This window comes from Amblyomma maculatum, chromosome 6 (genome assembly GCF_055883805.1).
Source record: "Amblyomma maculatum isolate TAMU_Amacu chromosome 6, ASM5588380v1, whole genome shotgun sequence".
Taxonomy (NCBI): Eukaryota; Metazoa; Arthropoda; class Arachnida; order Ixodida; family Ixodidae; genus Amblyomma; species Amblyomma maculatum.
Genome location: NC_139349.1, coordinates 28,942,651 through 28,960,351, shown reverse-complemented (window position 1 = coordinate 28,960,351; position 17,701 = coordinate 28,942,651). Strand labels below are relative to the sequence as shown.

The window sequence follows — 17,701 nt, the reverse complement described above, 5'->3', positions numbered from 1 at the left end:
ATTTCACAAAGAATCAAACACTGAAAAAAAAAAAGAAGAAAAAGTGGAACGTTTTATGATTACTGTGTTCATGATTTTCCGTGTTATCCTTGCGCAGGGGCCATGCTCATCTCTGTATCGTTCCCATTTTAGTACAAGCAGTATAAATACTTCGAAAGTACGACAGACGAGTGAGGGAATGCGTATTTATACCCTAAAGGCCCGACCACATGGCAGCGCTTCTTCGGCGTCTCGTCAGCGTCTCGTCTATGAGCGTCGTCGCTCGGCGCGCGCCGGAAAGGGCGACCAAACACATGACGGCGTACGAGCTGGCGTCTGCAAGGCAAGGCGTGGGAGAATCCTAGACGTTCGAACAATTGTCCCCCGTCCGTAGCTAAAATCGTCCTATTCAGCGACGGCGGGAACTTACTGGGGAGGGTGGGGGAGGCAAGGGCATCAAAAGGCGCAGGCATGCACGCGGACAAAAAGAGGAGCTGTTGCTTCCGCGGAAACGAGTTGAGCCTGTGGCGGTTGGTGCCGCAGCTGCCCATGCGTGGCTTGTTGTTGGTCCCCACCTGCGAATAATTTTCGGCGTCGACGCTGAGATCTGGCCCCTCCAGATACCTGCGTCTTTCAGCGTCGTCTCGCTTCAAGGGCCAGAATTGCACCTCCGGCGACGCCGATATCCGCGACGCCGACGCGGCGCCGAAGAAACGCTGCCATGTGGTTCAGCCTTAAAATATCGATACCTTTTTATAATTAGTTGCAGCTTAAGTTTGAACAACTTTTTGTGCACAAAATTACGGTAACTAAAGCAAGTTATTAGACATTTAGTTTGGTTTAGTTATTTAACGCAGACTTGTATACTAAAATTTACAATCGACCTTATTTGTTTACTTTTAAGAACATATTTGAAATATTTCTTTACAATGACTCCTGACACTGATTATACCATTACACATTTCCTCAACGTTACTATCTAGTAACGTTGCATTTCCTAGTACGTTTTCACAAATGACTGACGTCCGTGTATAATTGTAATTTAAAACTACGTACAAAAATTCAGATACGGGAAATGCTGTTAAGCAGATTAAGAAGAGCCCTTCTGGCCACCATGATAAATGCACACTCGGCCAACATTCGGCACAGTTCGGACACTCGGGAAACGCTACTCGGGAATGTTCGGAAGCAGCACTGTAGCAGCAGCATCAATGGCAGGACGCATGCAGGACGCCCATCGACTATCAACAAGTCTAGTCGTTCCATTCGAACGCATATTTAAACCACGTTAAAAAGTCCGGTTTGCTTTCTGCAGGAAATTGTGTGTGTTTGCTTCAAAGAAATGAATCAAGTTAGGCGTGAACGTGGTACGCATATCGGTCCAGGTGGTCACCTGTGTGAACGATGAAAACCTTGTCTGCATAGGAAGGAATGCCACCGCACCTTTTCGCTGTTCCAAAATGTGTTCCATGCAAGCCGGGGCGAGGAGATTGGTTCTCGTTTGGTGCTCAGTTCTCCGGCCCCCTCAGTTTCTTAGCGGTTTTGGACGAAGGGTGTGAGCGTACCTTGTAAAAAACTACGTCACGCGGTCAGATGTGTTTTCATTCCCTTTTCCAACTGACAGTCCGCACCCGCCGCCCATTTGTCCATCCGTTCATCATCTAGGGATTCGGCAAGTATGGTGCAGTGCTGTGTGCCGTTTTGCAAGTCGACACCTGGACCGAAAGTGCCCTATTCGTTTCATGAGTTTCCCGTAACGAAAGTGCGATTGGAATGGATCCGACGGATCTCCCGCAGAGCCAATGGTACGTTACATACAGATACGCTTCACCGCCGCCCAGTGGTCTTGCCCTGATGTATTTCCTGCGCGTTAAGTTGAACGTGACGCATCATAGTTGTTGTAGTACGAAGAAATATATTATTGAGCTTTAAAATAAGTGAGCTAGTTCGGTGACTAAAGTTTTTCAGTGATGATGCAGCCATCTATGCTGGCAGTGTGACGATGGTCTTTTTAATGATCCCCATTTGCATACACAGCTTCATCATACGAAATAATCTTGAAAAATTACATTGCCGTATAGCAAAAAGTGCTTTCCTCTTACAAGCATGCATGTCCTACTCTGCATTGTTATTTATCATTCATGTCTGCTTAATTTTTTTAACCTCTTTCCATCTTCTTATAAGAGGGTGGAGCATAGCTTTTAGTGCTTAATAAAAAACACTAAAATTGTGTGGCCACACAAGCCATGAATCTGCTTGTGTGACCATGGCAGCATCATTGAGCTTTTATACCTCTCCTTTTCTTTTTTAACCACTTATGTCATTCTTTTCTTCCACTTGCATTTTGTCCCTTTCTAGGCATGCATCATGATTAACATTTACTGCAGTTGTGTCCACCTCGCGATAATTCCTGATAGCACAGTACCATAGGTTTTCCTCAGATACCTTTGTCAGGTCTTAGTGCCTTTATTCCCAACCTCACCCCACTCTAACAAGAAATATGGCTTGTTCATTCATTCATTCATTCATTCATTCATTCATTCATTCATTCATTCATTCATTCATTCATTCATTCATTCATTCATTCATTCATTCATTCAGTCATTCATTCATTCATTCAGGCCCGAGAGATCAGCTGTGGATGCCCAGCGACCGGAGCAAGGTGTGCAGCCTGCATTTCCGTGAGGAGGACTTCCGCCGAGACCTCAAGAAGCGCCGTCTTCTTCCAGGTGCAGTGCCATCCATCTTCCCTGGCTACCCTGCTGCAATGCAGGAGGCCCGCCGCCTGTCGCCTTCAAGAGAGAGTGAAGACAAGACTACTGGCAGCACCCCACAACTGTTGGTGAAAAGTCCAAGGCCTGAAGCTCCTAAGAGAAGACGGTGCGTTGAGGAAAATATTGATTTTCAGAGTAGAAAATTTAAAAATTGTGGGAGTATAAGCGTGGCTTGAACCTACTGATAGAGTGAAACCTGCGAGTGCTGCAGGGATACCCTCTTTAACACCCCAATCTGCTGTTTTTTCATAATTTTTATTTAAGTTACGTTTTGGGGAAAGGAAGGAGCCTTATACTTTTGAGTTGATGCCGCAGAATTCATGTTTTCATATTTTTTCTTGTATATATTGTACATTAGTTTACAAGAAAGGAAAGGAGCAGAATCTACCAGACTTTAGAGAAGGAAGATGGGAGTGGAGGCAGAGAGAGGTCCCATGGGTGAAGGCTAGGAAGAAATTTGGCTACCTCATGGCCTTCTGTCTTAAAGGGCCACTGTCCAGGGAAGGCCCTTTTAAGCAAAGGAGCCCAGTGTTTCGATCAGGTACAGGAGATAGTCTGTGCAAAATGCTACAGTGACACGTGCGCCGCAAAGCATCGAAAATACAATTCAAAGCTCTCTCATGCTCTCCTCCGGGAAGCCAGCTTCCCCGTTTCCTGCGCTGGCCCGACGGGCCACAGCAATGACGTACGTACCGCGAACGATGTCCATTGGTCCGTCTCGCTGACTGACAGGAGAAGGATGGGTGTCTACCGCTCGCGGCGCGCTTTTCCCTCGCCACGGCCAGACTGAATCCAGCGGCGTGCGCTCCCTCGACCGTTTTTTTTTTCGCGCTCGCGGAGAGCCACGCCCCTCCTCCCGCCAAACGCGAAGGAGGAAGGGGAATTTGTATTGCGGAGGCTAGACGACCTCGGGCAGGAGAGTGAAAAACCTTTGCGAGGGAACGGAAGGAGAGAGGCATGACAGAATCGGGTGATTGCGGTGGCTGTAACTGCGTTATTAGTTACTCTTCTCAAAAACATTTTGCGGCCTTGCGTTCTAGGGGCATTTTGCACAAATTAAGGGATTGACAAATAAATGAACAAAGATGACACTTAATGCTATTATGTCATACCCTTGAGCACTGAGCTTAAGTGTTCTCCATAACTGTTCTTTCTTTTCACCCTGTGTGTTTGCTGCTTTCTGGGGACATAAGTTGTGGCTGATGCCACCTTTCTTTCCACACCGATGCTATGCTTTCATTGTTTCAGAAGCCATGTAGATGCTGCCTTTTGTTTTCATAAACACACTGATGCCACCATTGCAATGGCCATGATTATCATGATCAAATAAGTTTGCTTGTAGGTGACTGGCTAGTTACATTATTTTAAGAGAATGAAAACTGTAGCATCATTGAGGCTGCCGGCAGTGGCTGTTTGTGGGCTTTAGATGAACAGCTGCACATCTGCTGTCGAGCAAGTAAGCACAATGGCGTATATGATTGGGAAAAAAAATAGAGGTACTGTAAGGGTAATCCATAAGGGTACTACTATAAGGGTAATCATTGGTGATTTGCTTCCCCATCTCCTCTTGTTTTCATCATGATTAATGTGACGAAGATCATGGTTGCATGATTAACACCACGACCAAGCAATGTGGGAAGCTCAACAAGCATTATGATGTGGCCCCAGATTGCATTACATCTTGAGCAAGAAACCTAGTCACTGCAAAATTATTTCGAGGCTTTCCTAGCTAAATGAGGGCTGTTAACATTGCATTCCTTGTGCTCTCCCGTATTGCTGAATAATATATGCCAGTCTTCTGTCAAGTATTGCGCAAGCAAAAGAAAATTTTGTTATTCTTTAAGCCAGTTGACCCTTATTTTATAAATCTTCGGAAACCGAAGTTGAGTTGTGAATTTTATTAAATTCTTAGCTCTTTCTCTACGATGGGAAAGAACGATTTTGTCTGGCATTAGGAAATAATTTTTTTCTCATATAGATAACAATCTTCTCTAAGATAACAAAGTGTTGCTTTATACTTGCTCTGTCATGTGATACATCATTTTGAAATATACAAGATGCTATTATACAAACTATCTACTATCACATCATGAAGGTTTGAGCACACAGCCACCATAGCGCTTGTGTCATTCAAGGAAGTAATTTCTTTTTGATGTCAAGCACATGCATATATTGGACAGCTTGTATAAACATCGCTTTTTGATGCTCAATGTTATGTCCACTGTAGCATAGCTTGCGATATCGTTGTTTTCCTTTTTTTTTTTTTTTTTTTTTTGTGGCTTCTGACACAAGCTTGCAGGACGAGGGGTGTGGCTTCATACGACAAAGTCAAGGTAAAAATTCTGCTCAAGAAGCTCTAGTCTAGGTGCCTTTGGTAATTTTTACCTTGTGGCATTAAAAAAAAAATGCAGCATATGAACGATAGATGTGACAAAGAAAAGTGGGTTTGTTATTCTTAAGCTCTAGATTAAAGGTTCAAGCAGAGTCCTTGAAGCCGAGGGCAAAAATTTAGCATTTTGGCCTCTTGCATAGCAGCAAGGTGACGTGGGGAATTATCCTAGAACTGAAATCATTGCACAGTTGAGAAACTACCACCTTTTTCCCACATGGCTTAGTAATTAATAGCATGCAACTACGTAGGTTATGTCAGTGTACATAGTTTAATGCCATCATTATCGTCATGTTTGTCCCTTCCAGGTTGTCAAATGCCATGCCAGGTGCTTCAGTAGACATTGTCCCAGTTTCTGATGAGGCTGCACATTCTCTTGGGGAACCGGAGGCTAGGCAACTGCTGTCGGGCAATGCAGCAGGTTGCACGTCACTGAAACCTGCTAAAATGATATTGAGAAAGGCCAGAACCTCTGCGCAGAGGCCTCGAATCAGGGCCCCTCGCAAGAAAGTATTGCAAGTGACTGGAGCCAGTTCAATTGCAGAGCTGGGTGAAGGGATGGCATCCTTTTGTGCACCAATTGTTCCAATTTCTGCAGAGCAGTGCACCCGAACTTCTTCAGTGCCCAGAAAATATCCACTGCAGCACACTTCGACTTTGTGTCCGTCTTCTCGCACAGGAAGTTTGGAGCACCCTACAGTTTCAGCTGCTTTGAAGGTTGTTGCGGCGCTGCCTTGCAGTGAAACGTTGCTATGTGTGACACCACAGTCTGTAACCACAGCTCCCGACTGCCTTGTACCACCATCTGCAGTGGATCCAGCCATGACTAAACATGCGGAGTCGCAAGATACGTCAGTGTCATTAGATACAGCCTGCGTCAAGGTGCCTCTGAAAGCTTCCGCTAGCACAGTTGCCACGCAGGAAGGGCTGAAGCTGACAGCCAAGGCTGGCAAGCAGTTAATGTCATTAGTGGACAGTTCTACTGTCAAGGAATTTCCCTCCAAGCAGAAGCTGGTGCCGCTTGTGGTTGTGGATGCAAAAGGAGGAAATATGAAGCATCTAATGGTTTGCTCCAAGCCCTCGTCATCAAACACTGCAGCTCCTCTGGCAGGCAAGTTGGTGAGAGTGGGTCGGCTGCTCAAGCGTCCTGCTGCCAAGAACAAATCAGCAATGACAGGCTCTCCATTAAAAGCAGGTTGGCCAAAAACGACAAAGCATTTGGTGTTGCCGCAGCATTTGGCAGCTGCGACAAAACAAGTAAGCCAAAGCAAGCCAGGCAGTGCTGGTGCGACACGAAAGCTGCTTACTGAAAAGCAGCTAGAAAGCTCAAGCTCTTTAACAAACATAAATAGTTTTAGTTTGGCCGGTTGCATAGCAACGGCAGATGGGGCATCCTCAAGCAAGCTCTTGGTTGAAGATTGCATGGCGCTCAGAGGCGAGTTGGGAACGCCAAGCAGACCTCCGAAGCGGACTGTAGGGTCGCAGACTCTGCTCACCAGGCCGCGGCTACGGCATTTGTGTCAGCGCCTCAAGACCCTTCAGCGCAAGTGCCTCAAGTTGCAGACTCAGAAGCAACAGCTAGTGCAGGATCTTTCTTCCACGCGCCTAGAGGCCAGGCAAGCACAGAGCTTCATCAAGGAGCTGCGGCTCACTCAGTTCAAGGCAAGTTGTGCAGATGGTTGCCTCTCTGTGTGACTCTTTACATCTATAATTGTATTTACAGATCATGGCTTGTCAAGAGGAATGTATGTGACACTTCAACCTTGCATGCGCACTCATATGGAGTGGAAATTTGGAGGTGAACAAGAAGGATGGAAAACAAAATAAGGTTGATTCACTCAGCTGTGGGAATAAAATTAAGAGACCAAAAGAGAAAAAAAGGGATGTGGGTTATTGAAAAACGAGGACTTAATGATATCCCAGTTGAAATCAAGGAGAGGCTAGGGCACGTAATGTTTAGAGGAGATAACCAGTGATTGCTCCTGGTAATCGAGTGTGTTTCAGGAGAACTTTGACACTGCTTGAGGTGAGCAGATGAAGCTGTGTCTGCAGTCACAGTGCATGCAGCTGGACTGCTAAATGCTCAATGGGAGGAGGTGCATTAATATGGCTGCAAACCCAACTGTACTGACGGTAATGATGGATCTGATAATTTCAAATTAGACTGTGAACTCGAGGATGATTGTTTGAGCCAATAAAGGGCAATGACAGAAAACTGCGTTAGAATGATAGGTGACCCTTTGCAATCCACTACAAGTGTTCCTTTGGCAAATGTGAAAGCAAGGTATGAGAGTGCTGATTGTGAAAGCTGTGTACTAGTCCTTGGTGAAGGGTTCACTGGACCATACTTGGTTGGCGAAATTCATTTAGTGCATTGCCTTGCCTTCCACTTTTGCATTATTTTATGGCTGGTTCATGCTCTGTTCTCAGCAAAAGTGACATATTTGCAAAGTTGGAGTGGCAATCTCTTAGGCATCCTCCAAAAGGAGAGAAAAGGTGTATCATTTTATCCTATTCCAGAGAAATAATGCAAGCGTGAGGTGCATTACTGTACAGCGTTACTTATCAAGCTCTTCTAAATACAAGACTGATGTTTGTTCTCGAATCTCGAAAACTGCTGGACATTCACTAGTGCAGTTTCAAGAAAACATGTTCCACTACTGATCACCTTGCCCGCCTTGAAAATACAGTTCAAGAAACGTTTATACGTAAGCAACACCGCCTTGCCATCTTTTTTGACCTCGAAAAAGCCTACGACACCACATGGAAGTTTGGGATCCTACGAGATTTGGGAGAGCTTGGAATTCACGGCAGGATGCTAAAATGTCTAGCTGACTTTCTAAATAACCGATCTCTCCAAGTACGTCTTGGTTCCATCCTTTCTAAAAATTTCACACAAGAAACTGGTGTGCCCCAAGGGTGCATTTTAAGTACTTCCCTTTTCATTGTAAAAATGAACTCTATAGCATAGGTAATCCCAAATCCCAAAGTCCATTGCACACTCAGTTTATGTTGACGACTTGCAAATTGCATGCACATCAGCCTGCTTAGCAACATGTGAAAGGCAGATATTGGCCTCGAGATCGAGCAGAGTCGCCACCTTGCGGCTCAGCGGCGAAACCTACTCAGTGTGGATGCGTTTTCACGTCTCGTGCCAGCCCGCAGGGATTTACGCGCGTGCATGCGGCGTGTACAGGAGTGTTTTTGTTTGTTTTGCAGTTCTTGTAAGCTTTTGCTTACCTATATGCCTCTTGCAAAATAAATATGAACAGTCTATAACCTCACGCTTCATTAAAAAAAATATATACTTGTCGGTATCGAGCATGTCATGCTTGGATAAGGACATCATCCATCGCGGTCTTCGGCGCTTGAGATCATTTGACATGCAATGTCTCAAACGAAGTGGTACTGTCCTTACCGCGGTGTCAAAGCAAAACAGGTTGTTGCGGTCAATAAATGTTAATGCAAACGCTCAGAAATCGCATATTCCCGTTACTGTTTGGAATACCGCAGTTACTAAAACATATGCCACCGCAGACTGCTTCATATAGCAGAATGCAGTTAGAACAGACCACTCTATGCCTACTGTGCCGTCTGTATGCATGATAGAGTTGTGTGAGTACTTTTTTTTTTTTGCCTTTAAACCTCTGTCACGGTGTCTCAATGGTAAGGGTGCTCGACTGCTGATTTCGAGAATGGGGGATTCAATCACAACCGTTTCGAAAGGCGTTCCCCTGCTGTGGGATTTGGCTGCACAATAAACAATCCCATGTGGTAAATGTGGTGTTAATAATGAAAAAAAAAAAAAACCAAAACCATTCGTCATAGCCGATGCCGCTTTCATGCGTTAAACCCGGCCAATATGCATTTCTTTTCTTTTCTTTTTTTTTATTTTTTTTTTTTTGTTGAAGGCTTTTGTGCATACGTAAAAGTTTTAGTGAGCACATTTTGCTTTAGAGAAATGCTCGAATGTTTGGGAAACACATTCCCTGCACCTAATTGTTACCCTAAATATTACATAATGCACCTAGATCAATGTACTTTACTGGTAGCTTATTATAATCATTATAATCCCTTTTCGTCCAAGTGCTGTCTTCCGACAAAACTTGTCATTTCTGACAAGGGGAGTAAAACAGCTTCATGCGGACTTAAATATCAGTGTTTAGTTCGGGAATAAATACATTTTTATAGTCTCATGATAAGATGACCTCCATTTCTTTCGGAATAGTTTTATATCCGGCATCTGTTCTGGAAGCAACCCTAATATTTTACTTCGCATAAGATTTAGTCACTGCTAAATAATTAGTGATAAAGAAATTTTCAGCCTGTAAAATTGCTTCCCAGAACATGACAGTGCCCATGCGCAGTTTATAACGATGTCTTCGCAGCGAGTAATTCATAGCTTGCACTTTAGCGTTACTGAAAATTAATCGCTGATCATTGTAAATTCTGTCAAGTGTGTGAAAGTTCTCTCACACAGTGAAATTTATTCGCATTGCAAAACAAAATACACTACTAATTTACCGTTATATATTAACATCACACACATCAGAAATCCCTTATACTTTCCTCGGTTTCAGGAAATCATTTACAGTTAGTGGCGCATGCATTAATACACTAACCCATTCTATGACAGTGGCCTCAAAAAGCATCTCTGCAAATTCAATCCACTCAGCGCTGTACACGTGAACAATCAGCTTTCCTGTGCGGCGAGGTTTCCTGTATAGTGTCGGCGTGATCTCATTTTTGGGGAATACTTGTGCGTGGTTGTCTGGGCCAGAGTTATGTGCACTCAGTCTAAAGCAACTCGCCATGCAGTGCGCTGCCAGTGCTACATTTAACCTGCTTAATCCTCGAGTCAAGTATGATATAATGAATCGGGCTTTCTCGATTCAATCTAAATTACTGCAGGTCAGAACACGAACCTTGTATCTGCGTGGGCTTGACACTAAATTCGCCGGTCTCACTCGCATGAGACACGCGCAAACTTTAAAAGTCGATAAGAAAAACAAAGCTGTCATTAGGCAGGCCCAAGCATTAGGCGCATGAGCGCGGTACAGCTCAAGAAACGTGTAAAGTAAATCTAGAAGACTGGTGGTTGCGTGCTTTGTTTTCCTAAAATCCGCTCTTATGCTGCATTGGCGAAATCCTTGGATTTTGTTTCTGCAATATTGCAGAAATACTGCAGAAGACACGTTTTCATCGCCAAAAAACCCGCCGTAAACTCTGAAGCAGACCTACGCCGCGTGCGTTTCTGCGAGCGCCTCCGGCTGCCGATCCACACTATCGGAGTGACGGTGGCGCCACCTCTAGGTCGATCTTGCGGCGAATAGCTAAAAGTAAATAAGCTGGCAGCATGGGCAGATAAAAATGGTTTCAGGTTTTCTACACAAAAGTCAGTAGCCATTTTTTTCTCTCTTAGACGAGGACTGCACACACCATCTGCCTTAATGGAGTTACACTACCAGTAAAACACGAACACAAATTCCTTGGTTTAACTTTTGACAGAGAGCTCTCTTTCCTTCCCCATATAAATGCCCTAAAAAAGAAAGCATCTAAAGCTCTCAATATATTAGAGTTCCTCTCACGTAAACATTGAGGGTCTGACCGGATGTGCCTCTTGCATATCTACCGCTCAGTAGTGCGCTCTTGCCTTGATTATGGTAGCATAGTGTATGGTTCAGCAAGACCCTCATATCTGAAACGATTGGACCCTGTACATAATTCAAGTTTGCGTCTCTCAACTGGAGCCTACAGGACATCACCTATAAGCAGTCTTTATGTGGAAACCAATGAGCCATCTCTTGAGGACAGAAGAACCATGCTAACATGTTCATATATTCTTAAGATCCGCTCACTGCCAAAACACCTTTGCTACCCCATAGTTACAAAGTGCTCATCCAGAACATTGTTTAACAACAAACCTCAAGCAATCAGACCATTAATTCTTCGTTTTGAACATATACGCCAAGAATTAGACATACTTGATTCTCTTCCAAATATTGCCCGAAAACCCAGTCCACTGCCCCCCCTAGTACCATTTCCCCGCTGTACACTACTTTACATTGACTTTCGTAAGAAAGCACCACATGAACACATAGTACAAGAGTTCTTGGCACTGAATGAATAATACAGAGATTACACAACGTTCTGTACAGATGGGTCTAAAACAACATCTCACATTGGAAGTGCTGTGGTACAAGAAAAATGGGAAAAAATAGTACAATAGGAAAAATAGAATGTCACGCTATTTCTTTGGCAGTGGAAAAAATATTGAAGATAGGTTTAGAAAATAGCATCATTTATACCGATTCTCTCAGTGTTATCACAGCATTAAATCTTAGAAATGCTACACAACCTCTAATTGGAGACATCATACATAGTATAATAGCCGCAGAAACACAGGGGCATACAATTAAATTCTGTTGGGTACCAAGCCGCATTAGAATCAGCGGCAATGAGAGAGTTGATGCATGTGCAACAGTAGCCCGTCATACTAAAATACAGCCAGTCAGCATACCACATAAAGATGTTCTAAGACTTGTAAAGAGAAAACAGAGTAAAATGGCAGACTTCATGAAACAACGAAAAAAATAATAAATTACAATTTGTCAAATCGATCATTGAAGAATGGAAATTGTGCAGTCACCAAAAACGCTTCATTGAAGTCATTTTATGTCGTCTTCGCATCGGACACACTCATCTGACACATATCTTCATTCTAAAGAAAGAAGACAGACCTCTGTGTACAGGATGCGGAGGTGAACTAACAATAAACCACGTCCTACTTTCATGCACTGAACTAAAGAAGTTAATGCACATTTTTACACAGAACGGATCCCTTTCCATCCCAGCCTGCTGTTGGGAGAAGATGCATTGGTTGAAGTTAACAATGTTCTCCATTTCCTAAAGGATGCAAAGCTCCAGAATAGACTTTAATAAAAAATATATATCAATCCTTATCCACAAAATAAAAACAAACCTTCTTCCTGGCGCATGATAGCCTGAGTTGCTTATGCGCCAAAAAAACTCAATACATTACAATACGAAATTTATCAAGCTCTACTGTTCATGGTGGTGACAGCTTGCTCAAGCGAACTGCCATTTTGATTCAAAGAGTTCAAGTGCACAGATCTACGATTCAGTTAGGAATTCGTAAATTTATTCAGAAAAGAGAGATATGACACTTGGCAGTATTTATGTAGTATGTCTCGGCCAGCGGGGGTTGGAACCATTGCCCTCCACCAATATGGTGCTTTGTACTGTAGTTTTTATTGCGAAAGCAATAGCACGGCAGTCAAAGTGAGACCTCGGGTGGTCGCAGCTACGCTGTGAAGAGGCGTGAAGAAGCGTAGCTACAGTCTCGTCATAAAAAATCAGCCTGCCATGACTTTTGAATTCACATTAACCCTATGCCACGGGCAGGAGCTGCCAACTCGGGTCGCTCCTTTCATATGGGAGGGTGATATCAGAATCAGCCTGCCAGAACCGTTTGCATTCTCGTTACCCCTACGACACGCAGACCCATCTATACGGCTTGGTTGAAGCGTGACTTTATATGTGGGCTGGTAGCTTAAGCTCTCGCAGCACCTTACACTGATAAGGCATGATAGGGGACTAATGTAGCAGGCAAAAGAAGTTTCTGCCGTTGCTTTTGCTATTCAACTAGGGTTAACCAGAGCTAAACCACAACTAATTTTTGAAAAGCTGCACTTTTTTAAGCAAAATGTCATAATTGTTGACACTGTGTAGGCTGCATACTGCTGTTTGGTAATGTTAGATGGAATTTAGCAGCAGGCTGCATGTTGTCACCTTGCACTACACAAAGAAGCTTGATCATGCTGTCTCGGCTGTTATTGCTGTACTAGATCTCCCATTTTCATGCTGCAAAGTGAGGGGTGAATGTCTCAGACAATTGAAATGTTTAATCATAAATGCTTTCGCACCATTATTAGCCTCAGTCGGGCATGGTAAAAACACATTGTAGCCATTGTTCTGCAGGAGCCAGCATAAATTTTCAGTGTTTACCTGCAGGTACCGAGGAGCAGCCACTGCTTATGACAGTGAAGTGAGTTGTAAACAACACAAACCTTGTGATCACAGTCACAGCGATGCCTGCATCATGCACAGCTTCAAGCTCATGAGATGCCTTACATACGTCCTGCTTGTGCCAGCTGGATACTTTCTCTTTGGTGTTGCTATGACTGGTATCATGTCACAGTTACCTAGGTGTCTGGGAGAGGAGCTTGTGCTGGGGCTCTTGTTTTACATGGCAAAGGACGTGCCACATGTAGGAGCCAGGAGTGGAGAGCATGGTGACAAATGGAGTAATTTGCTTTGGTTGATGTTGGACTGTATGCGACCGCCCCATCTCATGATGTGATGGGAAGACGGGCAGTAACATATATTCGGGAGCAAAAGTAACAGACCCCGCCCCCCAAGTTCTGAACTGTGCCACACCACATGTAAGCGCCACCTGCTTATGCACTCCTGGTGTCGAGACTAGCACAGTGTGCCAGTTCCGACACCAGGAGTGCATTAGCAGGCTTTAGTGCAGCACGGTTCAGAACTTGGAGGCGGGGGGGAGGGAGGGAGCTCTCTTTCTTTTACTCCTGATATAATATGCTGCTGAATAAGCGGGATGCCTGTTGATGCCTCCAGCTGTTGCAAAATTTTTTGGTTTCATTGAAGTAAACGAGGTGTCTGTTCTGTAAATGTATTATATACAGTATGAACCACCTGCTTATGGTACCTCATAGGTAAGCTGTCCCTGTATGAAGAGTGCTACCAGTCAAGTGTTTCAAGGCATGACTGTCATGGTAACTCTGTGCAATGGTGTTCTGCTGACAAGCATGAGTGGGATCAATAACTGTCACTAGGCTAAAGGTGCAGTCTAGTTGGCACTTGTGTGTCTTTGTTTGAGTGTTATACTGAAGAACATTGGTCTGTAGTTGTGTTGTTTACAGTGGGCATCAAAAGTGTTGTCACATTTTAATGGAAGTGGAATGTGAAACACCCATGCTTAGAGACTTTCATTCCACCTTAAAGAACCCCAATTAATTGAGGGTAACATGGAACTCCTAGCTACAGCGTTCCACATCGGCATGATCGCAGTGACGGCACAGTTGTTTGAGCATCTGTCTTGTATGTGGAAGGTATGGAGTTCGATCAACAGTGCCCCTGGTTACCTATTGGCTTCCCAGTGAATGATGATGATGAAGGATAGGGAATCAGATACAAGCTTTTTCTCTGCCTAGTGACGCGGCCTAGTGCACTTAAAACTTTAGCCACCATACTCTTCGCCCATGCTTCATTTCTGTGCTTAAAATCACGTCTTTATTCTGCATTGGCTCAGCATAGCTTCAACACATGTGAATTTGTTTATCTTGAGATGTTTGGCACATGCACCTCTCATTGCAGGAGCGAGTCGCCAGCGGAGATGCACGCTGCCTGTTCCTTGAAGAGCAACTCCGTTGCCTGGGCCAGACCAAGCATCGCTGGCGGGAGGAGACACTGCAGTGCTGCCTCATGTGGCACACACTGTCTCCACGTGGATATCGCATCATTTCCCAGTCGGGACTGCTTTCGCTTCCGAGCTGCTCCACACTGAAGCGTCACGTGGATGTTGTAGGTAACGGAGCCACCACAAGGGGGCCACCTTCTCCCACTGGAGACACCATGCCCAGCACAGAGGATGCTGGCGATGACATGCTGGACGTTGAGAGTGCCATGGCTGATGTGTCTAAGCTGGGTTTTGTGAAAACAACTGACAATGCCAATGAGCCAGGTGACACAATGGATGACAAGTTGGGTGCTTGTACAAGAATAGTGGTGTTACCGAATAACAGGAATGTGAGTGATGGCCAGCATGAAGAGGGTGTGGACCATTTTGTAAAAGCCTTTGCATCAGTTACTCACGTCACAGAAAGTTCAGAGGATGGTAATCAGTCAGTATGTGTGGCAGGTGCTCCAGTTGCTGAAGTTCCTGTAGCTCATAACTCTCATGCAAAGAGAAATGGACTTGATGCAGAAAGCACCGATGAGCAGGCTGGTGAACATTTGTTGGAAGTAGTCTATACAAAACCGTCGGACATCTTGGACAGTGTTGGGAAAGTCACTTGCGTGGATCCTGACACCACTGTAGACTTAAAAACGTCAACTGAATTGTTGCCGGTTTCTGTGCTAGATCAGCACGAAATTTCAAAATCCACTTATTCAGGTGTAAAAGGACAGGCACTGGACAGGTCAGGCAGTGCTGGACAGGCAACTAATGTCATTCCCAATCTTAGGTCCACAGTAGCGTCAGAACTGCCCTCCAGCGCATCAGGGAGCTCATCTTCAGTTGAAGTAGTGAGTGACTGTTTAAGTCCTAAATTTGATGTTCCTTGTCCCAATTCTTCTCAGAAGGCAAAGTCACCTTTCTCCAATGTGGGGCAATCTGTCTCAGTGGTCACATGCCCTCATGATCAGTGTCAGCAGTCGAGACCTTCACATGCAAAGCCTGCAAGCTTGGCAGACAGAGAGTTGGAATCGTCCTCGGAGATGGGCCTGCTAGAACAAGTGGCTTCCCCTCCCAGAGACCTGGTTGAGCTGCTGAACATTGTGGGTGCCAATGTTTCTTCCACTACAGCTGCATCTACAGTTGATGCTTCTGTGGCTGGTGGTGTTATGGAGACTGAAACTCAAATGCTTGTAGTGCCACCTGCAAACCTTCATGATAAGGCAGTAGAGATTCCCTTTCTCCCTGTGGGGCAGAGTCCATCAGTGAGCACTCGGGGACTTCCAGGTGACGAAGCTCAAGCATTGAAAGTCATCTATGTCGATGGCCCTGCTGTTGAAGGTGGACAGTGCGAGGCCATCAGCGAGATGGTCTCAGCAGCACTAAGGGAGCCAGGAGGCCAAGCCACACAGGCTTTTCAGATCTTCTATGTTTGCACTCCAGTGGCTGCAGATCAGTGACATGCTTTCACTCGTTGCTTTGCCTTGCTGAGAGCTTGCAGGACGCTATTTGAGGACTTAGCGTACTGCACAAAGCAAATGGGACATTTTGAAACTTTGCCAATTGTTGTTGGTATCTCTGAACGTGTTATGGGCATCTAACCTACACGTTGAGTTCCTGCACAAAATAGCTGATGCATCACAGTAGAAATGTACAGTGTAATAAACTGCACGAACACTTGCTACTAGGGGCGTGCAAACATTCAAACTGCTAGGTAGGTTTCTAACAGCATGTTTGAAATATTTGTAAATTGTGAAATTTTGGTTCTTATAAACTGATGGCAAAAAACAGCGATAATTCAGAACTGCGGTATCTTGCACTTGTCATCTGAATTAGCTTACTCTTTCTTCCTAGAGTCGACCGTCAGCACGTGGCAAAAGCCTGCATGCATTAATGTATTGATGACCATCAAGAGCTGTCGCCATGTGGCCACTTCTGCTGGCGGGTCAGAAAACAATGCGCAGCACCGTGTAGCTTGCTACTGCGTCGTGCCAAGATGTAGTTAGCAGCTGGCTATGAATAGACGCAACGATCCTCTCATTTTAGATCACTATAATCAGCGAGTCTGCACTCGTGCAGATGTGGCCCAGCTTGTGAAGGAAGGAGTGAGGATGTGGCGCATTTATGCTGCTGCAGTTACTTCCGCAGCGATCGCTCTCATTTCACCCTGGTTAGAATCTAGAAACTGCATATCTTAGGCCACAATGGAGAAGAAAAAAAGCACATGAGAGAAATGAGCTCGATGTAAGCTTGCGCGACAACAATGCTTTCAGTGCAGCGTTTTGGCCCATCATGGACTTGTGGTCCAGTGAAATGCGAGCTATATGTCATCATGAACGCTGCATTTGGAGACTCGCTTTGCAAGATGCACTTTGTTTTGAGGCATTGCGAGGGAGTGCAGAAAAGATGGTCCTGCTTGCATTGCAGCTCAAGAGCCTCAGGTTGCTACCCCTGTGTCCATTTTACACCCCGCCTTATTGCATTTTGCCAGCAATGCCATCTACCTTGTCCCTCATTTAATCGATTGCTGGAAGCACTGTTCTAATGAGAAGGTATCTGTTTTATGACAGCATTTTGGCAAGCTTCATAATCATCTGAGCATTAAGTCAATCTGTCATAATAGGCTCTTTTTTTCACTGAAGGCAACTGTTAAAATTGTCAAGGAAGTATCAATCTACAAAATAAAATTTATTACTGTTTCTACTGCATAATCTCCCTTACTTTTATTCCCGACAGGCCTTACACGTTTCGTAAATTATGCTTACGATGGGCGGAAACAAAATTTCTTTGTAATAACCATGGTTTCTTTTCATAGTTGTGCTTTGTAGAGAAGAGTTGATGTTAAGTTTGAACTACCTTTACTGATATTCAAAACCATTTGGAAATATTTGATTCAATCCACATCTATAGTTGTTATTGGCTTCACACCCCAAAATTTAATAATTGCACACCTCTATACCTGTTACACTATAGCATCTAAGGCTCGTTCGGCCGGAAAACCATTGCCGTATTCTAGTTTGCGTGGAAGGTTTCAAGGACAACTCGGAATGTGCTGGAAAA

General features: G+C 44.5%; 1 protein-coding gene and 1 non-coding gene across 3 annotated transcripts; one reads left to right on the top strand and one right to left on the bottom strand.

Annotated features, from left to right (window-relative positions):
* Positions 1 to 52: 52 nt before the first annotated feature.
* LOC146185327 (U6 spliceosomal RNA) lies at positions 53 to 153 on the bottom strand. Its single transcript, XR_014708357.1, has one exon. It is a non-coding gene; the product is annotated as a U6 spliceosomal RNA (small nuclear RNA).
* Positions 154 to 1,094: 941 nt separating this feature from the next.
* Positions 1,095 to 17,352, top strand: LOC146185326 (uncharacterized). Of its 2 annotated transcripts, XM_084606265.1 has the most exons (5): positions 1,095 to 1,784; positions 2,601 to 2,641; positions 2,709 to 2,859; positions 5,451 to 6,804; positions 14,563 to 17,352. In XM_084606265.1, the coding sequence occupies exons 1-5, from the start codon at positions 1,753 to 1,755 to the stop codon at positions 16,099 to 16,101; spliced, it is 3,117 nt and encodes a 1,038-aa protein (XP_084462391.1). In that variant the 5' UTR covers positions 1,095 to 1,752; the 3' UTR covers positions 16,102 to 17,352. The 2 variants fall into 2 exon arrangements, with proteins under 2 accessions (XP_084462391.1, XP_084462390.1); XM_084606264.1 differs by having other exon boundaries at positions 1,096 to 1,784; positions 2,601 to 2,859.
* The last annotated feature ends 349 nt before the right edge of the window (positions 17,353 to 17,701 follow it).